The 26,095-nt window shown below is 39.8% G+C and overlaps 1 protein-coding gene across 1 annotated transcript in view; it reads left to right on the plus strand.

Moving 5' to 3' along the window:
* PITPNM3 (PITPNM family member 3) overlaps positions 1-26,095 on the plus strand; it is a 127,764-nt gene that overhangs the window by 89,669 nt on the left and 12,000 nt on the right. The window contains exons 6-17 of the mRNA XM_039346192.1: positions 435-670; positions 9,061-9,250; positions 11,539-11,658; positions 13,453-13,634; positions 14,462-14,634; positions 16,997-17,167; positions 17,899-18,084; positions 18,373-18,521; positions 18,893-19,009; positions 20,436-20,552; positions 21,596-21,744; positions 23,416-23,565. Coding sequence (XP_039202126.1) covers positions 435-670; positions 9,061-9,250; positions 11,539-11,658; positions 13,453-13,634; positions 14,462-14,634; positions 16,997-17,167; positions 17,899-18,084; positions 18,373-18,521; positions 18,893-19,009; positions 20,436-20,552; positions 21,596-21,744; positions 23,416-23,565 — 1,940 coding nt within the window. The remainder of the gene's footprint in view (positions 1-434; positions 671-9,060; positions 9,251-11,538; positions 11,659-13,452; positions 13,635-14,461; positions 14,635-16,996; positions 17,168-17,898; positions 18,085-18,372; positions 18,522-18,892; positions 19,010-20,435; positions 20,553-21,595; positions 21,745-23,415; positions 23,566-26,095) is intronic.

The following is a 26,095-nucleotide window of genomic DNA, read 5'->3' on the forward strand; positions in this document are numbered from 1 at the left end:
CAACCTTCATCCATGTACTGGGATTTGATTCTGTTACTGAGAAAACAGAGCAGAGAGCCATCCATAGCTTTGTTATTTTTAATTTTAAACATTTTATTTATTTATCAGTCAATGATATTTATATAGCCATCCATCTCAGAAAAAAAGCAATTCTAGGCAGCACACAATAAAAACATTAATGATGGTTACAAATTATCTTTTAATCTATAGACTTGAGCTTTTTCTAATATGGCAAAATGTACTAGAAAATAATAAATCCCTCTCTGCAATGATCATATTTTCTACCCTCCACTTTCTATTGGGTGAGAGCCCATGAATAATCTAGGACATACTGATTCCCGATATCTGAATTTTGCTCTTTTTCTCATAAATGTAGCTTAAACAAGGCTGCCTTCTCCTCAAATCATTTGGTTTCTTTTTGTTTCCCTCTCTAGGAAGGAAGTCAGTTGTGCAACTGCAGAACACGTGTCCTGATTCTTGTCCTTCATGGGGGCAACATCCTAGATACTGGAACAGGGGAGCCCAGCAGCAAGATGGCTGATGTTAACACCTTCACATCTGTATTTGAAAAAGTGACCCAGGCCCACTTCCCTTCCTCACTCGGCCATATTGTAATCCGACTTGTTCCCTGTCCAGCTGTCTGCTCTGAAGCTTTCTCCCTCATGGCAAAGTGAGTTCTATTCCTGCCTTCTTAATTATCATATTACATATTTCAGTGAACTAGGAAATAGGCTTTCTCTGACATTTTTTGGGGAAGGAAATGAGATATACCTTTTGTTAAACTATTCTTCCTCCATGCGTATTTCCACCTGAGAAGTGGGGATAAGAACAGCTTGCCTTGTTAGCTACTATTGTGGAAGAAATACAAATTGTGAAGCATTGCTGGATTAGAAATGACAGATTGATAAACAGAAGAAATAGCAACAGTACTAAATAGTGACATTGTATATAAATGGGACTGTAAGAAAAGTTCTGTTTTCAACTGTGGCCACAGGTGGCTCAGGCTGTATTGGTTTATTCTTTTTTTTTTTAGTGCCTCTGGCTTTCTGAGATTCCTACAGGGAATTTTCTCAGCATAGTTACATGTATCTCAAACTATGAGCTGAGCTTTTGAAATAAAACATAAACCTCTGTAAAATAAAATATCACTGCTGAGAATAAAATTGCTGAATACTGTACTTCTGAGATTGGTTTAGGCAATATTTATTTTGTTCTGTGGGAAACTTGAAAAAACCAACCTTCTTAACATAAAGCCACCAGGTAGGAATGGTAGGGACAGTCCAGGGGATTGATATACACTGATAAATCCTTTCCAGAGAAAAGGAGGAACTTAGCAAAGGATTCAGTTCTATTTCATCTGGAGTGTCAGATCATCTGGGAACAGAAACACTGAGCTTTTCAGCCTCTTGTTCTTAAATGTGCTTTGTGCCCCCCCCCCTTAAAAACCCCATGTGTTTGCTTTCAACAAAAAGCAAGAACATGGGAGAAACTTAAGGTACTGGAATAATTCTTGGAACTACACATTAATTGATTCATGTTACATCCTTATACTGTATCTGATCATTTTAAATACTAACCCATATTTTGGATGGGCTCCCCTTTTCTTGTAGGGGTCCCTTTGCTCCCTCTTCCTCCCATAAAAGACTCAGTTTAAATCAGGATTTTCACTTCCCCTCCTCCAAGGGGAAAATATGGAAGCAAAATTCTTCAGCTCTTTGGAACAGGGAGAGCTAAATGCCTCTTTCTAATTGCAAAAGAATCTCTTCCAATTGTCTTCCTTGGGGGTAGGAGTATTCTAACTTCAGCTCACCAAAGGGGATCCAAAGACCTCAGCTAATTAGTAGTTCAGAATAGATTCTTCCCTCTCCCTCTTTTTCAGAGATAGAATGAGGAGCATACATCATGGAGATGGAAAACAATTGGAATTGGTACCCAGTTCTCAGAATGTTCCTCCAACATCTGTAAATCTAAACATTCAGAATAATTTTTTTCTTCTTATTCTTACCATACCAAGCCTGGCAGATAAAACTGTTCTGGGGATAAACATAGGGGAGATCTCCCCATATGGCAACTTGTGCCCTCAAAGAAAAGGTGGATAAGTATACATTAAGGTATCAGCTCTCAAAGATTGCACGTTGCACAATAAGCTCCCAGAAATGAGACATATGTAATAAAACCCTATAGCCGTAGAAATAAAATTTATGGCCATCTTTCTGTATCTTTGATAATTATAGACAATCTCTTCTTTGGCATGCAGATTTTTAAAGTTACTTTACATGGATCGTGTTTCCACCAAGACATTTGCTTTTGTACCTATTGCCAACTTACCAATTGAACTCTATGAAAGCAGAATAATAAACTCATGAGGGACACATGGAAATGTGTTAATTGCTCAGAAAAAAAGCTAGGGGAGGGAGACTGATGACCCCATGAATGCAGGGGGCTAAGGAATTAGTCAAGTGCCCTCTCCCTGCTGATTTTCAGGAAAGCTGAGGACATCAGTGATTCTCAGCAGGGGGAAGAAAATCTCTTGCTGATTAATTCCTTGCATGCTGAATGGCCTACAACCCAGATATTATAAGTGGAAAATGGAAACATTCTGTTTCTTTGCCGGGCAATAAATATTTCCTCCTACTTTGGTTCATATGAAAGTTCTGCTGATTAAATATATAAACAATTAGAGTGTTGGTTTTTGCATCAACTACGAAACAAATTCAGAAGCAGAATGAAAACGTTCTATTCTCCTACCTTCACTTCATTAGTTACAACAATATAATTGGCACTAAGTGAGCTGGCTCCTCTGTCAAAATATAGCTCCTGCCCTAATTGCTGTTTTCTTCTGTGTCTTTGGAGACATTAATTTAGTTAAACAGCATTGTAAATAAATAGCTTTCATCGTGTCATTCTGGAGATCCTCTGTGTTCAGAGATTGTAAAGTGGTCAGTATTACCGGTATGTCCCAGGTCAGTTTGACCAAAGGCCTGGAGAAAATGATGCTCTGCTAACTTCAGAGGGGAGAAACAGCATTTATATTCTGAAAACTATAAGGCTGCGGTCAACTGGAATTGAACCAAAACTGCTTCTTCTGTTTTTGTCTGTTTCATTGGCACTGTCTTTCTCTTACATTTGCCTTTCAATCTTGCTTTGTTTGCATTCATCAGCATCATGTAGTCAGATTCATTTTGTTGTTTATCTCTGTGACATCACCTGGTGACTATTCCCGGAGGGGGGGGGGAAGGAATAGGAGAAGGAAGAATTGATCCTGCACCAGCTAATACAGAGATAATGAATAGGATGTTAAACAAAACAAAACCATCTTTCTCTCCTTTGAAAAATGAATGTTTATCCTTCAGTTAAAACGAGACAATCTTCAGCAGAGCTATGCTATATATATAATTAAAGTGAGCAGATTGCCTTGAATGGGGAGTATCATCAGAGGAAGGTTCTTAGATAAGGAGACTCACAAGTTCCCAGACTCTATATAAACTTAATAAATTACTATTGCTGTTGTTATATTCCCCTACATTTGGAAACACTATCCAGGTTAAATGGAAACTTCAGTCCAACCTTCCTGGAGTATGTCAGATTGAAAAGAGCTATTAGGCTTGGAATTTCTTTGAATCTTTCTGTCTTTAAACCTCTGTCATTTACATGTTGAATATTCAGGAAAGGAAAGGAGTCTCTGCAGTTTTTACTTCGCTAGTTGCCAACTGCAGAGCGCGGTTGCTCATCTCCATGTCAAGGCCATGAGCCGGTGCTGTCTGAATACGTTTCCACAGTCATGTGGCCAGCATGACATTGCGGAGGACTGTTTTTTTCTCACCAAAGTGATATCTATTTATCTATTCATATTTGCATGCTTTCGAACTACCGGGTGGGCAGGAACTAGATGGGTGCTCACCTGTTATGCCACATTCGGGTCTTAAACCTGGGCTTGCTAGCTGACAAGCCCAGCGTCTTAACTGCTGAATCATCACACCACCCCATTGGATATTTAAAGCCAAAATAATTTCCAGACTATCCCAGAGTTCTTTTTTTGCTGTTTTCCAAAGAAAAATGTGCTTCCAAAAGGAGATAGCATAGACTGTGCTCCAACAAAAGCCAAGGACTCTGTTTCTAACCTTAAAGTGTCTTTGCTCATCAGTGTGTTATTAATGTAACACAGTCAGATTTTCCAAAGGTTGCTTCTGAATCTTCTAACTTAGCCTTTGTGGATAAATGTTCATAGGTCAGTTTCTTCTCTGTGTGTGTTTGAGGAAGCCCCTTTTCAAAACTCCCTAAATTAGTGTTTCTCGCCACATCTTAAGCAGTAGATGTGTGTATTCATTTAACCCTGCAGAGTTACATTTGGGAACATCTGCTCCAGCCCTCCAGCGTCTTCCTGGGAAGCCTGGCTGATGTCTTGCACAGTTTCTCTGATGAAGTAGAACAGTGGATTTGAATGTGCTCCTAACCGAGTCATTTCCCTTGTGAGTTGGCATAATATAATCAGGTGGAAAAAAGAAAACTACTTTGCAACTTTGGCCATTCTTTTGCAGCATGGAAGAGGGAAGTCTGGGCCTGATGCTGCAGGTCCCATCAACAGAGTTCTTCTCTCCCTTTTCTCCCTACCTGTAGTCATAAGGCATTCATAGATCCTGTATCCTCTTGAACCCGTCATATCCTTGGATGCTGGCTCTAGTTTTCACTCCCTTTCCTTCCTGCTGGCACACCTTTCCTTCTGCCCCCTACCAGGCCTTTACATTTCAAGGCAGTCCTTGGTTATTTCAGAATAAAGATGAAATGCTACTTTTGACCCCAGAATAGCAGAGGACAAATTAAGGCTCTGACTTGTAGACTGGGGACAAAATGAAGACAACATTGTGGGGGCACAAATACAATGGTCAGGTAATGATTGTGCTGTGGCTCAGTGCAACTGAGAAGGTCTTGGTTGAATTGGAATAGCCTTCCCAGAATGGCAGTTTTTGATAGTCTTGTGACTGCAACTCTCACATTTCCAGCCCTTTTCTGATTAAAAGGAGTTAGGTTAGAACCCGTATTTGGGAAGGAGTGTTATTGCTGGGAAGGGCTGTATTTTCCCCACTTTGAAATGTCTACCTGGAAGTCTAATTGCTAATTATTAACCTGTTTAATTAATAGACCAAATACATTTTAAATAATGTAGTTGTCCACCAAAACTTCACAGGGTTTTGAGCTACTGCCTGGTCATCGTTAACTGTAGGGATATTTTGCTTCTTGATAGATCTCAGCGAACTAGATTTCAACTGGTACATGCCTTGAACTACAGATGATATCTGAAAGTCCACTAATCATTGAGAGATTATCAGAATTACAATATTGACTATCAATTTATTGATAGAAAACAGGAAAGAGGTTTTGTAGCAGTAATTAAGCTTTTAAGCCGGGAACAATGTCCTACTGACATTGGTTAAGCCCCTTAATTATAAGGAAGAGGAAAGTGAAGGACATGGAGGAAGGACAGAAGACTAAAAGAAGTGGGAGGGAAGGAAAGTAAAATGGAGAAGATAGGAACAGGAAAGCAGCAGGTTTGCAAGGGTTGGAATGGAGAAAAAAGGGGAAAGCACTAAGAGCTACAGAGTTGAAGAAGGCTGAAATTCACATTGTTTCTTGAAATAAGCAAGCCAATCCGGCATGGTACAATTTTATAATATCTCTCATTTAATATTTAAAATAGTGGGGTGAAAAACAGTGCCCAGTGTTTATGAGCTGGATGGACATTGCTTGCACTGTACATTGGACAGAGGATCATTTCCCCTATAGAAGTTTGATATGGCTTTTTACTAGTTTCCTTGCTTCGGTCACTTGAGCTCATTTTCTCAATTGTAGCTTTTTATGCAAACCTGTGTCAGCAGCACGGGAGGCAGAGGGTTCCCGACAAGGTGCCTGACCAACTTTTCCTAATCTTGCTGCTCTACATTTTTGCTTTAGAGCAGTGTTTCTCAACCTTGACAATTTTAAGGCATGTGGACTTCAACTCCCAAAATTCCACAGCCAGCATTGCTGGCTGTGGAATTCTGGGAGTTGAAGTCCACATGCCTTAAAATTGTCAAGGTTGAGAAACACTGCTTTAGAGATTCCTGATCTGAAAGCAGGAATTGATGGTTATTTTTCTGGGCTGTCCTATCTTGTTTTATATCTTCCTTTGAGCTGTAACTTAAAATTCTTTTCTCGGCTCTGTAAAACTTTTCCCAAGTTCCAAGCCATGCAGCTGTTGTCTATGTTAGATGGAGAGGAGTAATATGAGTGGCTGAGCTCAAAAGAGCATTTTTCTGGAACCTTTGGCATCCTCTCCAGCTGAAAGCAGCTGATTGTGTACTCTCCAGAGCTTCCAATTGGAATGGGAAGGGATGCAACTCAGAATCTAGCATCTGTTGTATTCAGCAGCTCCCAATTAAAACACAGGACGTAGAATAACAGAGTTGGAAGGGGCCCTGGAGGTCTTCTGGTCCAACCCCCTGCTCAAGCAGGAGACCTATAGCATTTCAGACAGATGGCTGTCTAGTCTCTTCTTAAAAGCCTCCAAATTCTGAAGGCAAGACATTCCACTGGTTAAATGTTTTCACCATTAGGAATATTTTTCCTTAGTTCTAGGTTGCTTCTCTCCTTGATTAGTTCCATCCATTGCTTCTTGTCTTGCCTTCTGTTACTTTGGAAAATAGGTTGACCCCCTCCTCTTTGTGGCAGCCCTGAAATATTGGAACACTGCTATCATGTCTCCCCTTGTCCTTCTTTTCACTAGACTAGACTAGACTAGACATTCCCAATTCCTGCAACCTTTCTTCATGTTTTATCCTCCAGCCCCCTAATCATCTTTGTTGCTCTTCTCTGCACTCTTTTCAGAATCTCAATGTCTTTTTTATATTGTGGTGACCAAAACTGGATGCAGTATTCTAAGGGGGGCATCTTACTAAAGCTTTGTAAAGTGGTACTAATAGTACACATGAATTCAATTCAATCCCAGTGTCCAATATAGAGCTTGGAAACCTTGCAATCTTGTATAGCAGCAGCCAAGCTAAATGGTCTGGAATAGTACAAGGCAGCTTTCTCTATTGCTGTAGAGTAGACCCTGTTTGGACACCCAGAAGCCAAAATTATCCTCCACCCTATACAAGTGCTGGGCCACACTGCCTCCTTGTGGCATCTGATTGGTCATTCACAAAGTAAAGGTAATAGAAGAGAGACAGACGTGCTTTTCCGGGGAATAATAGTGAAGCAAAATATGTAAATTGAACGAAAGAAAAACCTTTAATTCTTGCAAAGCTGAGCAGCCTGCGAAATGCTTCTCTTTCTCCTTGACTTTTGCAGGGGTGGTGGTGGGGTATTCCTAGCCCTCTTTCACAGAGAGCCCGGTCTTACCATGATTGTTGAGAACTGATAGCTCATTATTTCCATAATGTTGATGTGGGTGCTTCTTAGGGGACCCACATTTTTATTGGTGAGTTTTGCACAGCCATGTGGGCAGGATTGTTCCCATCCTTTTTTCACCTGGAATTTGCACTGTGCTGACAAACAGAATGTATAAGATGTGTGAAGAGCAAGGAACAAAAGAATATACAATTAGCAAGTTTCTTTCACAACTACAGAAACTTCAAAACTGCTCATTTGCCCATGCCTCCATATTCTTTCACCTTTCCCGTTGTGTGTGTATGTGTGTGTGTTATATAACAATGTTTTGTCAAAAATTCTTAGCAATTAGTCTCCAAAAATTGTTCACACTAAGAGTAAACATCTTTCCTCCCTAATCATCAGCCTTACATCCCTAAGATGTAATGGCTGATGCAATAATTGCTTCCCTTCTCAATTTACTCAAAGTTGTTGGACTTCACCATCAGGCTTTCACTTTTTTTAAAAAAATAAATTTTCTTCTTTAACTACTTTCCCCTTATTTAGTGGGGCTGACATTTCTCTTGGAACAGCTGACAATTGAAACCAACTGGAGTGATCATTCCATGAAAAATAGTATGTATTAATGAAAAAAACAAACTAACAGTGGCAAACATAAGATCGCAATTAAATTTTACTTGCTGTTAAATCAAATGTCTTCCTCTTCCTAATTAAGGCTTTCATCAACTAATGAAAGACTATAATGAGAGTCTCTCCAAACAGTCAGTCCCATGTTTTGGTGTGATCATAAAAAAAGGCTTTCTCTTCTTAAGCTGTACAGTGTGGGACCATATCCAAGTTCTGTGTTGGACACTTGCCTCGTGATGACATCAAGCTAGTGCTGGAGTTTTTCTGTCAGAAATGCCAGTTCCCTTGAGATCTCAGGAATATGACTTTTCTTCCCCATACCTCTGCATCCAGAGAAATACTTGGGTCTCTGTCCTTCATTTTTAAGCTGGAGAGGCTAACTTCCTGCTGTATTGCCTCCTTCTACCTTGCATTCATCTGAGGATCATGAGCTCCTGACCAACTGTAGGTTAATAGGGCAAAGTGCATTAGGACTATAATGCAAGTTGAGTTTGTGGCATGATAAATCTTATTCACAGGGGTCAGGATACTGTCCATCTCAACTAGTACCCGGAAGATCCTCTCCATTAGTATGTAAGATGCAGGCAGAATGGTGTGCATGAGTGTAGGCAAGCTCTAAAGCAGAAACAGGCAAAGAGGCTGTAGACTGCTGGAAAGTTCAAGACGAGAGACCCAAGGAAACTGCCTGCTCTTTTAGAGGTAATTCCTTCCCTGTCCTAGAGGCCCGTAGACAGAATGGCAGTGATATGGGTGTGTCACGAGAGGATGGGCAACTTACTTGAGTTTGTATTTTTAAAAACAAATAGGTGCTTAACAAACATATTTATGAAAATGTACTATTTTCACACACAAAAAGTAACATTTCTTGTTTCCAGGAAATGGATGGTCTTCAAAGTATTTTTTCAAGAATTGGACTATTGGGGGTGACTCATGTCAGTTCAGTTGAATGTGTCCTGGTTCATCTTAAATTGCCGTCTCTTTTCTCCATCCTCACTGTAACCAACATTTATAATGCTCCTGCTCTTAATTGTGGATAATTTGCATTGCTGTCCCCTTCTTTTTCTTTAGCCTGAATCCTTACAGTTATGATGAGACATCTCTAAGTAGCAGTGAAGATCACATCCCGCTGGCTGCCTTGCCCTTGTTGGCGATCTCTTCTCCTCAGTACCAGAATGCAGTTGCCATGGTGATCAGCCGAGCCAACCAAGTTTATAATGAATTTCTTGGATCTCCTGATGGGGCAGGCTTTAATGGGCAGGTATAACCACTCTTATTCCTGCTAGAAAATCTAAAAGACATTGTTATATCAGTACCCTGAAACTGATAAAATTTCTTTTCCACAGGAGGTATATACTTCATTCTTTATTTCTTTAATCAGAAAATACTCCGCTGCTACTTGTAACAAAATAAGAAATTAAACAATATATCAGACTCCTAGTCCTTGCACTTTTGCCCCATGTATAATTTGCTTCTGAAACCTTAGTATTTGAAATAGATGGTATGAAGCTTGTGGACTGTTCTAAATGGAAAGGAAATCTATGTTTCAGACAGAGGCCACACTTATTTTTTTCAGTTTCTGAGGGCTACAGAGGCACGGTAGTAATAGAGTGCGGTCGTTTGAAAGAGTTGGGTGGATTTTTCCTCCTCTACCCCTGTCATTTCACTTCTTACAAATATTGGTGCTTGGAAAGCTTCAGGAAATAGATGTTGTCTCTTAAAAATTTTAACAGGCCTAACTTGCTGCTTAATTGTGAAATTTAAAAAAGGAAATCTCATGCTACCAAAATTAGTCTACCAGTTAAGGCACTAGGCTAGAAAGTGGGAGCCCATGAGTTCAAGTCTTGCCTTAGCCATGAAAGCGAGATGGGTGACTTTAGCCCAGTCAGTCTCAGCCCAACCCATCTCACAGTGTTCTTGAGGAGTAGATAGGAGGGGGAAGGTGTGTTGGATACGTTTGCCTCCTTGAGTTGTTCATGTAAGTAATAATGGTGGGAAAGAAATAAATACATAAAAATAAATAAATATGCTGGCTCAGACTTGGAGAATTCTAGAGACATGTAAACGGGGGATTGATGGACCATTTATAGTTACTCATATTGACGTTTTAAAGTTTATTCTATGTTTATTTCATGTTTCAACCAACCAACAAGCCTCAAATGGAAACTGTAGAAGATGTGATATTGAAAAATAGAGAGAAAAGAGGGGGGAAAATCAGTTCTTAAAGATAAACAGTTATTTTATGGTCAGATAGATGCAATTCAGAAAATAAGGGTCAGTCTGTTGGAGTGAGTTTTTCAGCATCTTACATTCTTCTTTTAGAGAAGAATGATCATCATCATCATCTCTGGAATTCTAACTTAACGATTCCTACAAAAATAATCCATTCTGTTTTCTTACAACATCGGCCATTCCTCCCAAGCCTCACCCTCCCCTCCAATATTCATTCTCAAAAAATGCAATAAAAACCATTTCCATGGAAAAAATTATTATGTGGAAGAGGAGATTAAATTTAATGAGGGGTCCTGCTAAGAAAGGAGGAAAAAATCTCCTTAACTTTCTTCAAAACCCTACAAGGAAGGGGAAAAAAACCCTATTCTTTCTTTTGTTCTACTCTTCTGTTGTACTAATAAATAGTGATGTACTTTGCAAAGTGCTAACACTAAATAAAGGCTTATTGCTTTATATGCCAGACTGGACTGTGGATTTAACTGGTTGAATTCTCCCAGAATCTTGGGAGGAAAGCAATAGAAAAAAAGATGTCTGGGGAACTAGAAGCAGGAGGATAAATTAGCATAATGGTGTAGTAGAAGCCTGCTTCTTCAGACTTGACCAAGTGGTAAAAAGGTAGACCTGAACCAATACTAAATTCTTTTATAATAAGTAAACAATAGTTGAAGTCGGTATGTTTATCTCCAGGGAAGTGGCTTGGAGGGAAGAATTAACCTTTCCTAAGATTGTCTCATTTATGTGATACTGATTATGCAGAAACCTGCCATATCAGCTTATTTTATTAATGCATCTGATATAAGTGAATACACACATTGAAAACTAACTATTTCTAGCATGGTAATTACAGGATATCTTGTCTCTCTGTAAGGAGCCATAGCCTATTGTAAGATCCTTCTTATGTTCATGTCTTTGCTGTATGACTGGAAGATTTGTGATCCATCTGTATCTGGCTTTAGATTCTTACCACACACTAGATCAGGGGTAGGCAACCTTGGCTCTTTTATGACTCGTGGACTTCAACTCCCAGAATTCCTGAGCCAGCTGGTGCAGGAATTTGGGGAGTTGAAGTCCATGAGTCATAAAAGAGCCAAGGTTGCCTACCCCTGCACTAGGTGATGCAAAAATATTAGAAGGTTTGCAAGGTGCCACCAGGATGCTGTGTGAACCAGGCAATCTTGTGAAGCCATAAAAATAGCCATGAAATAGTTTATTTTGTTAATCATAATATGGTATTTAACTATAACAACATAGGGCTCAAAGTGAACTTCTCTAATTGGACCAAATCATAAACTTGGTACTTCTTCTTGGGTCTTCCAGGTGTGCCTTGTGGGAGACTGTGTGGGAGGAATGTTGGGCTTCGATGCCATTTGTTATAGCACGGGACTAGCAGATGAAAGCCAAGTCAGCAGCAGAAGAGGCAGCACCAGCAGTGTTCAGGTATGCATAGGAGAATGTCAGAGAAGGCAACCACTGCATATTTTATCATCTACAATAGTAGTTTTGCTAACTGGAAAGCTGCAAACTATTTGGAATGCCTTGACAGAGAAATGGTATAAAACTCCTGTGAGCTTACTGTATAAGTGCACTATGCACCAATACAGGTGCATAGCAATCTTGTATGATTGATATGAAATATGAGCTAGCTAGCTAGTATGATTGATATGAAATATGAGCTAGAAGTCAAAAAAGCCAACGCAATCCTAGGTTGCATAAACATAGGAATAGAATCAAGATCACTTGAAGTCTCCCATTGGCATCCTTCAGTCTCGAGAGACTATGATATTGTGCTCTGGAAAGAGGTCCTAAGGCAATATCTGGTGTGGCTAAAAAGGGCAATTTGAGAATGGCAGTCCCTTCCACGCTGAGGACAAATACAATCTGTCCCTGTCCAGCCCCCAGATTTCGCTGGTTCCAGGACTGCCTCTTTGCCTCAGCCTGCCGCACAAGTGTCTCTTCAAATTGGAGAAGGCCATGCTGCGTCTTTAGCCTCCAGGCTGAACGATCAGAGGTCAAGGATTCCCAGCGGTTAATGTCCATTCCCAAGGCCTTTAGGTCCCTCTTGCAGATATCCTTATATCGCAGCTCAGGTCTCCCTCTGGGGCGCTTTCCCTGCACTAGTTCTCCATACAGGAGATCTTTCAGAATTCAACTATCAGCCATTCTCATGACATGCCCAAGCCAGCGTAGACGTCGCTGTTTCAATAGTGTATACATGCTAGAGATTTCAGCACATTATAGGACTGCGCTATTTGGGACTTTTTCATGCCAACTGATGCTGAGACAGCACATATGAAAAGTGTTCAGCTTTCTCTCCTGCCTTAGTAAGACCACACCTGGAACATTGCATCCAGTTTTGGCCACCACATTATAAAAAAGATGTTGAGATTCTGGAAAGAGTGCAGAATAGAGTAACAAAACTGATTAGGGGCTGGAGGCTAAAACATATGAAGAATAGTTGCAGGAACTGTGTTTGTCTAGACTAGTGAAAAAAAGGACTACGGGTGACATGATAGCAGTGTTCCAATATTTGAGGGGCTGTCTGAAAGAAGAGGAGATCAACCTATTTTCCAAAGCACCTTGAAGGCAAGACAAGAAGCAATGGATGAAAACTAATTAAGGAGAAGACCAACCTAGAACTAAGGCGAAATTTTCTGAGTGTGAGAACGATAAACCAGTGGAACAGCTTGCCTTCAAAAGTTGTGGATGATGGCTTTTAAGAAGAGACTGGACTACTTGTCTGAAATGGTAGAGGGTCTCCTGCTTGAGCAGGGAGTTGGATTAGTGACTTCCAACATCCCTTCCAACTACCGTATATGCCGGCATACAAGGCGACATGGCGTATAAGACGACCCCCGCCTTTGTCGCTGAGCCGCATTCCTAGAACGTCGTCTTATACGCCGGAAACTACCAGTATTTCTGGCGTATAAGACGACTCGGGGTATAAGATGACCCCCGTCTTTGGCGCCGATTTTAGCGCTTGCGGAAGTCGCCTTATACGCCGGCATATACAGTATGTTATTCTGGAATCTATTATTCTGTTATTGTTTTTCCCTCATTATCCAAAGACCCTAAATTTTGCCACAGATTTATGTTAGTTTTAAAACTAACTGCATGTGGTTGACTGCAGTAAACTTTGGAAATGAAAATTGTATCAATACTATAGCTTCTTCATGTGTATCATTATAATAATTTAAAATAAACAGACATATACATATTTTTTTCTTTTCCTAGGATAAACCTGTTTCAGCTGAAGATTCAAATCTAGAAGACCTCAAGCGCCTCAGCAAAAGTAATATTGATATCTCAGGAATAATGGAGAATGAAGAGTCCAGACAACCATTGCCTCGGAAGCAAAGTGATTGCTCCAATTATGACTGTGATAGCATAACAAACCATCATGTTTTCCTATCCAGGTAACTGGAAACCTTGCATGAAGAAAATGTTAGTTCAAGCAAGCAGGAGCAAGACTTAGTGTAAACTAAGCAGTGAGTAGATAATATCTGGTAGACTGTATGGCTTGGGCTTGGTACTTACTGTATCTACCGTCTCACTCAGGTTGCTTAAGAGTCCTTTTGAAAAACATACAAGTGAACTCTGGAGCCCCTCCCATGTGTGAGGCACCATGATGAAAGTAGATTTTCCAATTACTTCTCAGATAGTACATCATAATATTGCAGAGTTTTGTAAATTATACATAAGGCACAAACCTCGTAACTGAGGGAAAAATAGATGTTAGAAAGTTTATAGATTTTTAGTGCTGATAGTTCTACATTCATAAACTCTAGTTGCTGCCTTTATGTTTATTCATAAACTGAATTTTGTATTTGCAGGTATAAACTCTTCTTTCATTCTCATTTATTTGGGGTAGATTAGATAAAGGAAATCAGTCCTTTCCTCGGGACCGATGTTTTGGAACAAACTGATATCACACACTCACAAAAGTGCACACTCACAAACATAAACAAAAATCTTTTGCCTGCTTCCAAAATAAACAATCCAAAGGTCTCCTAGAAACTAAACTGATCTCCTGGTTGGTGAAAGTAAACCTGCTTCTCTCTGCCTCCTGTGTTGAAGTTTTGTCCAGAAATGCACCCATTCCCATTTTTATACATTGGTTCACTTGTCAATATGTTTACAACCCTTAAACATATTAGTCTTTATCTCGTTGATTTCAGCCTCAAGTTTATCATCACTGTGGAATGGAGCCATGTTGTTTCACTCTTCTTATTCTCTTTCCCAGCATCCACTCAACAATGCTGAATGAGGATGCAGAGTTTCCCCCAACGAACACTTCAAGCACGTTGGATGTTAATTTGGGGCGATTTGAATTTGAAGTCTCTGATTTCTTCCTCTTTGGTTCACCCCTTGGTTTGGTGCTGGCTATGCGGAGGACAGTCCTGCCCAGTCTGGAAGGTGAGTGTTGCCCATCAGCTAACAGATAGCTTACTCTTGGCTGCTTTCAGCCAAACTTTTATGTCCCCGAATAGAATGAGGATCAATTTGCTCAGATTGTCTCAAAAGAACACAAACTTCTTTGGGCAGAGTTTGTTTTTCTCTGTGCAGAGTATAGGAGGTTTACTGCTATTTTTCTGAAATTATTTTTGAAAAGGGTTTTTTTTCCGTAAAAAGTAGTAGATCCAACATCTCAAAATCCACAAATCTTACCAATTTTCAAAGCAGTGAAGGTCCTTCTCATGCTAATGCTTTTCTTCCCACCTTTTTACACTTGTTGTGTGCAGAATCAAGATTTCTAAAATAGTCCATTTTGTGGATTCTTGTCATTCAAGTTGAATATCTATTTTAAGAGGTCTTTTGAAACGAATAACAAGAATCAATCCATTACCAGTGGAAATCATTCACCAGTGGACCAATGCTTTAAACATTTAAACACTGAATTTTTATTTGGTTTATTAATCAGGTCTGGCAGAGCAGACATTTGGTGTAAAATGCCAGGCTTACTACAGCAATTAATACCATTGGATTGTTCTTTGTTTAGCCCTGGGGAAATTCTAATCTGATTTTCAAAGCACAGTTTCCTATTTAGTTTGCTATAACAGGTTTGATTAGTGATGAAACACAGATAGGCAGGTGCTGGAATTGTCTCTTTGTGAATGTTGAGTAATGATAACTTTGTCTTGCAAAGCAAATCTAGGCTAGGAATAATTTAGTTTTTGAACAAAACAGAGACATTAGGGAATGATAAAGGTTTTTTTCAAGGTCTAGTTTATCATGTTTATATATCTTCATTGTTATGAACAATTCCATTTTTATCAGTTTCACAGGATAGATAGGAAACTTGCAAGGTTAATTTTCTTGCTGATTATGTGTTTTTAAAGCTTGCTTTTAACAGAGATTCACCTTATTCAGGTCTCTTAGCAGTTCCATTTTTAGAAATCCAATACTTTCATTTTGTTATTGTGGAAATGCACAATCATTTATTTAAAAAGAATACTATAGCATAATAAAGCATGTTGATTAGTTAATATCAGTAGGATATGAGGGTAGTAGAACAATTCCTTTACTCTAAAAAAGAACAGTGGTTCAGAAAGCAATTAATTAAGGCTGTTAAGAACTCTGTAGAAAGAATTACAAGTTTAAACTGTTCAAATGCCTTCCATTTACACTGCTACAACGAAAGGCAAGTCATAAGGAGGCCAGAGTCTTATTCCCTTGCCCTAGGACAGGGGTAGGCAACCTTGGCCCATAAAAGAGCTAAGGTTGCCTACCTACCTACCCCTGCTCTAGGAGGTGAACTACCTCTGCAACCATAAAAAATGCAAATCAAAGAGTAGAAAAAGAAGAATCATACTTTCTACCCAATTTCTCGAAGAATGCACATTTCCTTCCCTGCATGGGTTCCTCTCCCCAACCTCACAATTATTATGCTACTATTCTGCAATTGTCTTCTCATTTCTTACTCAGTTATTTGGGTAAAGAAAAAAAAGATGGAAGAAGCAAATTAAAAATATAGAAAGACTGGAGCTAAACTGGTTATTATCTCTACAAAATTGTATAAAGGGGATATGGTGACTCCATCTTAAAAGTTTGATTAGAAATCTGGTTGAAGTCCTTTCTAGCTAGCTTGTGGGCAGAGAGGAAACAAAAGTATGTTTTTTAATTTGTTGGACTGGGATCTGAATGGGACCGTTATGTGTTTTCTGAATTGCAATATAACTTAGAGGCCATTCCAGTATTTTGAAGAGGAAGCATTGATATAAATAAATAACTAAATAAAGGTACAATAAATGTAAAATCTCCTTGTTCAAATAATGTATGAAGTATGGAATTTCTATTTGATATGTGTTTTAAATACCACATCGATCAAATTGTATCCATCGTGAAATCTAGCATATCAGGAGGTGGCTTGTTTCGGTATACTGGGCCTGATTTAAAGGAATTTTAAAAAACAAATCTTAAGAAAATATTTGATTCAATGATGGCTTGCTAAAGTGATTGAATGCAAAAGCTATTTTTTTAAAAAAAAAACAACCTAATTGCTTTGTTAACAGAATCCTCTTTACCAGTGGAAAGTACTGTATTCATTAATATATATTTGTTTAAAATGTGGGATGGGCTGGAAGGCAGAAGGCAGGATGTAGCTCAGAACTGACTCCATTGTTTCCAAAGTACTTGACTCTTCTGTGGGAATTTTATACCTTTGGAAATTCAATGACAAGTCTGTAACTCCTTGTATTTTCTTTTTGTGCTCTGTACTCTGAAGATACACTTAAACAGTTAATATTGACTGTGAGTCATCCTTTCTCCCTGTGTCTAGTCTGCCAAGTACATCCAGCCTGCAGCCAAGTTTACAGCCTCTTCTACTCAGCTGACCCCTCTGCCTCCAGACTGGAGCCATTATTAGAGAATAAATTCCACCTTCTGCCTCCCTGTACTGTACCAAGATACCAGAGGTACCCCTTAGGAGATGGAAGATCCCACCTCTTAGGTATTTATGTCTTTGGCTTGTGCAATTCACAATAGTCATATAGCCTGTCTACCAAGTATTTCCACATGCCTCAGCCGTCTAGACAATTATATAAAATGAACTTTACAGAGATGAATGAATAACAACTCTCTGCCAAGAATCAGCTTATGCTGTCTGTGGAATTTCAGGACACTCTCTCATGGTTTGCCCAGAACATGATATCATAGGGTTTTTTTCAATCTATGCACCCTTATCATCCAAGTTCGCCTCTAGTCAACATACAGCATATACATACATATTAAAAACTTATTGTCTTCCAGATGTGGACTTTAATTCTCATAATACCCTGGTTATCAGGATCTGGGATGAGCCTTCCTCTTTACTTGCAGCTCCTGTATTTCACCAAGATTGTGTTTCATGTATCCCAAAATTATGATACCAAAGTCCACTTGTTATTGTTTTAAAAAGGAAATGAATGTTTCATACTCCGTATTAATTGGCTTGCCTTTCTGAATGCGTGGTTCTTCTTTCTTGAGTTTGCTTATATAATATCTACGCCCATTAAAAAACATAAATGGCTGAAATATCAAATAAGATAGGGGGAAATTGCCTAAATGGCTTCATAGAGCTTAGTAGTCCTTCTGTGCCCAAATCCTTAAACTGATCAATACATCCGGTACTATTTTTCAGAAATTTTACTTGCAAAAAAAATATTTTTCCCTTATCTGATTCGGCTCTTTCTCACCTTACAGCTGATACACTCCAGTACCATAGCAGCCTGTTTGTTGAAGATAGTTGTGCAAAGTCACCCTTCATGCAAGAGACTTTGGCACTTCCAAATGCTGTACAAGGGAAAGTGCGAAGAGGGAGCCTGGGCAGCAGCAACAGTGAGAGCTCTGGCTCAACGGAGAGCTTATTGTCCAGCAGCATAGCAAACAGTGAGTGCAATTAGTTTTAACACTAGAAAGCCAATTTGGACTAGTAGTTATTGGTAGTTTTCTCCTTGTGAAGTCCTGCCTGCTTTGGGTTGGCTTACTGTTGGCAATTTGATGGAATAACTCAAGAAAAGCCTTTGTCAACAGCTACACTTAGCATTTGCCCCTGGACCTCCCTTCTGAGGAGTTCACTCTGCTCCCCCCCCCCCGGCTGATGTTATTCTCAGGTAGGATCTGGGGAGCTTCTGTGATGTGGAATAGACAAATGAAATGCCTGTTTGTTTTCCACAGTAACTTCCAAATGGTGGGGAGCCAAGCGAATAGATTACGTTTTGTACTGTCCAGATGTCCTCACAGCCTTTCCTACGGTGGCTTTGCCACATCTCTTCCATGCCAGCTACTGGGAATCAACAGACGTGGTTGCTTTCATTCTGAGACAGGTAACAATGTCTTCCTTGCGTGCTCTCCCTCTTTCTAGATCTGTGGATCAAAAATAACAATTCACATCTTGGCCACAAAACTGAATTGATGGCCTTGCGGGAAATCCCAGCCTCATTTAACTTATGCAGTTGCTGCATGGATAAAATTGGCAAGCCACACTTTCAGTGTAAGAGAAGGTGCAAATGCAGTTAAACTAATGAAATGCCAAAAAGATTTATGCAAATTTCCCCCGTAGATACAAACTTCTTGCAAGCAGTAAGCTTTTGTTCTAAACCTGTGCGGTACAGAGGTTCATTTATGCCATTATTTTGAACTTATTTGGCAAAATGACTATGCCAAGTGCAGTTCCCCTGTTTATGTTTCATTTCAGGTGATGAGGTTTGAAACCATCAGTGTCAAGGAAAGCAACAGTTTGGATCCGGTGACTCTCAGTCCTTCAAATCCCCGAGAAAAATGGCTGCGCAAAAGAACCCAAGTCAAGCTAAGGGTACAGGATTGGCTTTTATCCAATCCCTCTATATCTTAGCATTTTTCAGAGGAACCAAAGCCATTTTAAATCAGTTTTTAAAATAAAAAAAACAAGAGCAGCAGTGGTCGCTCCATCAAAATGGGTGATGCATTTCAGATTTGGTTTGATTTGTTGCTGCTTGATATTTTAGACAGGCTGCCTATGGGTTATATCTTTTTAATTGCTTTTATTATTTTGTATTTGTCCAACTGGTCTATGGGAGCAGAGGGCTATAATAAATTTTAATAACAACAACAGCAGTTGGTACAGAATTTGAAAGATAGGAAGTGATGAAAGTACTTTTTGTGGCCAGGTACGGTACTTTTTCAAAGGTGAAATATATGGCAAGAAAGCCAGAAGGGTTTCTGATCAACCTGTCTTGTTTAAAATATAAAAGCAGCAGTCAAAGCCTGAAATTGGTGCATATGAATCTCAGTGGAATTTTATTTTAATTTTTCAAAGGATTAAATTAAGGAAAGAGGTCCAGTTAGGTGTAGTGATTAAGGCACAAAGCTAGCCATGAGACCATCAATTTGTCCCAACTTAGGCAAAAAGCTAACTGAGTATCCTTGGACTAATCACTCTTAGTCCTAGGAAGCAGGCAATGGCAAACCACTTCCAAAATCTTGCCAAATTGTAGGAACCTGTCTAAAAGTCAGCATTGACACAAATGCACCTATATAAAGTTAAGGAAAAGATCAAGAAGGCTCATCCACATATCAACATGTAAGGGTTGAGTTGTTTCTCCTAATCTTAAAGGGTCTGTTCTTTCATACAATGCCTTGGTAAGGTCACACTTGGAATACTGCATCCAGTTTTGGTCACCACAATGTAAAAAAGATGTTGAGACTCTAGAAAGAGTACAGAGAAGAGCAACAAAAATGATTAGGGGACTGGAACCTAAAGCATATAAGGAACGGCTGCTAGAATTGGGTATGTCTAGTAGTTTAATGAAGAGAAGGACTAGGGATAACATGATAGCAGTGTTCCAATATCTCAGGGGCTGCCACAAAGAAGAGAGAGTCAAGCTATTCTCCAAAGCGCCTGAAGGCAGGACAAGAAGCAATGGGTGGAAACTAATCAAGGAGAGAAGCAACCTAGAACTAAGGAGAAACTTCCTGACAGTTAGAACAATTAACCAGTGGAACAACCTGCCTCCAGAAGCAGTGACTGCTCCAACACTGGAAGTTTTTAAGAAGAGACTGGACAGCCATGTGTCCAAAATGGTTTAGGGTTTCTTGCCTGAGCAGGAGGTTGGACTAGATGACCTCCAAGGTCCCTTCCAACTTTACTATTACTGTTACTACTATTATTATTATTTGTTCAAAAATAAATATATTTTTCTAGGTTGGGTAATGATTGTGATGATCCAATTGTTTCATTCCCTTCCTTGTTTCTTTTTCAGAATGTAACTTCAAACCACAGATCAAATGATATCATTGCTGCAGAAGATGGCCCTCAGTTGCTAGTTGGCCGGTTCATGTATGGACCACTTGACATGGTGGCTTTAACAGGAGAAAAGGTAACATTCCAAGGCCATCCTTCCCTCTCTCCCTCCTTCCCAGTAAGCCTAAGCCATTGAAGACATGTAAGCCCCCAAGAACATGAGAAGAGCCCTGTCAGACCATAAGCCCTTCTATAGTCGCTCATTCTCATATCAGCTGACCATATTTCAAACTTATAAACTAGGTATGAGTTCAATACCTTCTCTCTATTATTGCTTCTGATCCCATGGCCTGCAGTTTTCTGCAGACAAGATTTTTATAGCTTTTAATTATGCCCTTCTATATGAGAGGATGCTTGTAGGATCATTGAGTAAGATCATTGTTTTTTGTGCCCACGGTTGTCAACTCTTTTCAGAAACATTCCACAGAGTTTCAGGCAGCAAAGTATTTATTTCATTTAATCTACTGTCAAAAATATTTTAGTTAAAGGTGCTAGAGGGTGAATCTCACACATGAAGTATGTATTCTAGAATTATAGGAGGGACTAAGTTCATGCCCTACTCATTGCTAGAACTGCGACACCTTTAACTGGTGATTCAAATTTTTGTTCTGTTTTTTATGAGATAGTCCTACAGATATTTGAACATCGCTATTATTTTCCCTTTATTGTTTCTTCTTCAGGATAAACATGCTGTGTTCTTTCAGCTATTTCTCATTGGACTTTGGTTTCAAGGCCCCTCACCATCTGGATTGTCCTCATCTGGCATTGTCTTTCTTAAAATGTGGCACCTAGAATTGGACACATGCTTTAGCTGCAGACTGAACAGTACAGAGCAGCGAGCTTTTCTTGTACTTCTATTAAAACCGACTAAAATCGTCAGTGATGTCATGCTGCTGAAATAGCTACTAATCCTCAAAGCTTTTGCCATGATCAATGTTTTAGGCTTTAAGATGCTGCAAAGCTAGTTTTTTGTGAGACTAATATGATATCCCTCATGAACTTTGATGTTAACTGTGTATGTGTGTGGAGAGGAATTTGTTTGCCTAACCTAAACTTCTCTAATTACTGCATTTTAATTCCACAGAAGAATTTTACCACATGTTCTTTTTCGTCTTTCAGGTTGACATCTTTATCATAACTGAACCTTCCTCTGGACGCTGGGTCTATTTTGATACAGAAATCACCAATAGTAGTGGTAGAATCTCATATAACATCCCCAAAGACAAAAGACTTGCTGTGGGTGTCTATCCTATTAAAATGGTGGTCAGGTAAGTCTGGAAGAATATAAATACATTCTTAAATTATTGAGAGACTGAGGACTATGTCCTACTCTCATAAAATGTTAATCAAATTCTAGAGTTAAGAGTTTCTTACAACACAGGTACTTGAGGTTGGGGGAATTATTTATCACGAATGAAGGCAAATATACGTGGTCCCAGGATAATGTTGCTGGATCCAATCTGGGTCGGTCACTGGGACCAGAGGTTTTTGTCTTCTGAGCTTTCGGACACATGCTGGAGCCCATCTTCAGGGAACTTCTCTCTTAGCAGAGGGTGTGTTTTGGGCTGCTCTCTGTGTGTGGTATTTATATGGTGTCTGTTGTATGTGGCTTTTTAGATGTTCCCCGAGGATGGGCTCCAGCACGAGTCCAAAAGCTCAGAAGACTAAAACCTCTGGTCCCGATGACTGACCCAGATTGGATCCTGCAGAATTATTTATTTTCAACCATAATATGCTTATTTTAGGGATCATGCTCCGATTTTCATCTGTTTTCGTACCATACCATAATCATAGCAGAAAGCCTTGGCATCCAGTTTTACTGCTATATGGTCCAGAGCTGCAAAAATGGGACGAAATGGGACTTCTTGTAGCTTTGGGGGCACCAATTTGCCCATTGCTGTTGTAATGAATACAGAATTTTTATTACAGTATCTTAGAATACTTATAACTCATTGTTAGTTACTGTTATAAAGATAAACATCAACACGAACCACAGAAATCTAGAATCTTGCAATTGAAATTTGGTAATAAAAAATTCCTTTGGTATGCACGTCCTCGGGCTGATTCATTGGCAGAATGAACACATTGACAGATCACTGCGACCTGACATAGTCCATAGGCATTATGCTGATCCTGAGTTAAAACGCCTAATAAATCAGATCAGATAGATAAACTCAATAGAAATGATTTCATAACAAAACATATTAATAATAATAATAATAATAATAATAATAATAATAATAATATAAATATGTTTTGTTATGAAATCATTTCTATTGAGTTTATCTATCTGATCTGATTTAATCAGAAAGATTACTTGCATTCATGACGGTTGCTTCTGATAATACATCTCTGTTCATTCCTATAGGTGAAAAGAATGATGCTCTCTCCATACCATCTTTATAGTGGCACAGGGTCATCGGGTGACATCTGATGGCCCATGCTTCTTTCAGACAAAGACATTCCAATCTGGCTTGTGTCCAGGAAGTCTCCCAATGCCCTTTAGAAACTCCTCCCACTGACCCATTAACATGGGATGACTGACTAGCTAAAACTACATTTCCCATGAGCCATCTCTTAAGGCGACAGCACTTAACCCAATAAATGCCAGATATTCTAACATACAGATAAATGCTCTCTAGTTAGGGTTACATAGAGTTATATGATCCAGAACAGGCATGTCTCTCTCTTACAGCTGTTCCCCAACGATGGGACATGCAAACCTATGTGATCACAAAGGAAGATATGCTTGGATATTCTTCCTCTCTATTAAATCTTTCTTGGAATTTCTGTATCATTTGAGTAAGCTATGGCCACCGTTATAACTGAAAGGTTTTTTTTCTGAAGATTTTTTCTTCTGATCTCAACATAAGGCCATTTGAATAGATAGGATGGCTTTCTATTATGATATGTTTTCTGTGTTCCTTCATGGTCATCAGGGGAGATCAGAGTAATGCCATAAGCTACTTGACGGTCCTTCCTCGAGGAATGGAGTGTGTCGTCTTCAGCATTGATGGATCCTTCGCTGCCAGCGTCTCCATTATGGGCAGTGACCCTAAAGTCAGAGCCGGAGCAGTTGATGTTGTCAGGTAAAGGGCACCTCACAATTCTATTAAGTTTTAAATTTTGTTTATTTTATTAAATTTATTATAGCCACCTGTTCCAGCAGATTCTGGGTCGCTTATATCTGGGCTTTTCAACCTTTTCACCCATTGTACCACTTTTAGGATATGGCAACATCTGAGTACCACCAGTCGCCTAGCAAGGTGTCAAAAACTTGATGACCAAAAAACAAAAAGGAAAAAAGTGATAAAGTACAGGTAGTCCTCAACTTACAACAGTTCACTTATTGACTGTTCGAAGTTACAATGGCACTGAAAAAAATGCCCCCCAAGACACAGCTGAGCAAGACACCTGCCTGCCCGCCCGGCCGTGCTCTTCCTCCTGTCTGAGGTTTTCATTGTTGTGAGCATTTCTATTGAGGATTGGCAGCAGGGCTGGGGTGGGGGGTGTTTGGTTTTTATTCCCCCCCCCCGTCTGATGGGTGGTTGGAGCAGGTTTTGGTCACTTCACATGACCCTGGGACACTGTGACTGTCATAAATATGAATCAGTTGCCAAGCATCTGAATGTAAATCACAAGACCCTGGACATGCTGCAACATTCCAACTGATTGGCACTTCTTCTGGGCTCAGCAGAAGCACCAGGATCAGCGCCGAGCTCCAGCTGGAGTCTGACGCTGATCCTGGCGCTTCTGCTGAGCCCTGACAGCCCTGCAGCTCCAGCCATCTGTCTCTCAGGCTTGTGCGGTGCTGCCACCAGTTCAGCTCATTCCCCTCCCCCGCTACCACTTTTCTAGGATGTTCACGTACCACCTGCCAGGTGCCAATGTACCACAGGTGGTACCCGTACCACTGGTTGAAAAGCCCTGGCCTATATAAGAATACTAAATTAAAACAAGCCAGTTAAAACAATCACTATAAAACAGCATTACAATGCACACCCCGCCCAGCACATTTAACATCAGTCAGGTTTTAAGGACTTTTCAGAACAGCAAAAGAGAGGGGGTGTCTGTGTCTGGGGAGGGGGGGATGTTGTTCCAGAGAGAGAAGGCACACTTCCTTGGTCCCACAAGATGGCAGCCTTTAATAGAAGGGACCTGGAGTGCAACCACTCAGCCTGAATGTACCAGAGAAAGATGATCTCTCAGATAACCAAGTCCTATTCCATGTTGGGTTTAAAGCACCTTGAATTGTACCCAGAAGCCAAATGACAGCTAGTGTAGCAGTGGTGATACATGGGCACAATGAGAAGTGCCCATTACTGCTTGCACTGCTGCATTTTGAACCAGCTTCTGCCTGGTCTTCAAGGGCAGCCTTACGTATAGTGAAATACAGTAGTCCAGTCATGAGGTGAGTGACTGCCTGGACTGCCTCCTGGGTGAGGAAAGAGCATGACTAGCACATAAGATATATCGGCGCGAAGGCAAATTAGTCAATCCAAGTGGAAATAGCAAATGGCTTCCAGATAGAATTCCCGATTTGCTTTGGAAAGGCAGGCCCTTTTGTCTACCAATAAAGCAGTCAGGTGATAATCATTCCTGAATGAAAATATGCACTGGCATATTCCTATCAGTTGTGCCTTGGAAATATCTGCTTGTTACATTTTCACCACTTGATGGCAGGAGTGCTAGCCAAATAGCCCCAGGCAAAACTTCCAGGCTCCATGAAATAATATTAAACTGTGGAACTTTTTTCTTCAACTTGTATCTGCATTCAGAATTATGTTCCCTTGTCTCCATGATAAACCCCCAAACTCCCCCCCTTATATTTTCCTGTGATTCTCCCCCGTCACTAAATGGTCAAAACAGGAGTGACGCCACCTTGTGGGAGGAGGAGGAATTTCCTGCCTTTTTTTCCCCTCTTCAGTCCTGTGTTGACTGATAACACAGCTGCGGAGGTATTTGTTTAATTTTGTATTTTGACTATTTTAGAGTGTGCAACCATAACTTGTATGTATTTCCTCTCTCAAATGGCTGGGAACTTTGTTACTGAATTTTGTTCATAGGAGTCAGAGATTACTTTGTGGGGGCATAAAGAAATGGCAAGACCTACTTAGTCATAAACCATTCCTATGCTAAGCCATAAGCCATGTTTGATAAACCACAATAGTGGTTTCACATTCCAGGGTAAACCAAAACCAAACAGGTTTCTCAGTGGCATAAAACAAATTTAAAATCAAAACGTTAAGAATGGTTACAATAGCAATGAAAACAAATACATAAAACAAGAAGAATTAATAATATTAACAAATATAGGTATTCCTCAATTTACAACCATTCAGTGACTGTTTGAAGTTACAACAGCACTGAAAAAAGTTTTCCCCATGGTCACATGATCAAAATTTGGACTCTTGGCAACTAGCTCATATTTATGACAGTAGCAGTGCCCTGGGGTCGTATGATCCCCTGTAGCAAGCAAAGTCAATGGGGAAGGCAGATTCACTTAACAACCGTGTTACTAACTTAAGAACTGCAGTGATTCACTTAACAACCATGGCAAGAAAGGTCATAAATTGGGGCAAAACTCACTTAGCAACTGTCTTGCTTAGAAACAGAAAT

Source organism: Crotalus tigris, unplaced genomic scaffold (assembly GCF_016545835.1).
Source record: "Crotalus tigris isolate CLP2741 ecotype Arizona unplaced genomic scaffold, ASM1654583v1 scf7180000017987.690289119674:8195010, whole genome shotgun sequence".
NCBI classification, from domain to species: domain Eukaryota; kingdom Metazoa; phylum Chordata; class Lepidosauria; order Squamata; family Viperidae; genus Crotalus; species Crotalus tigris.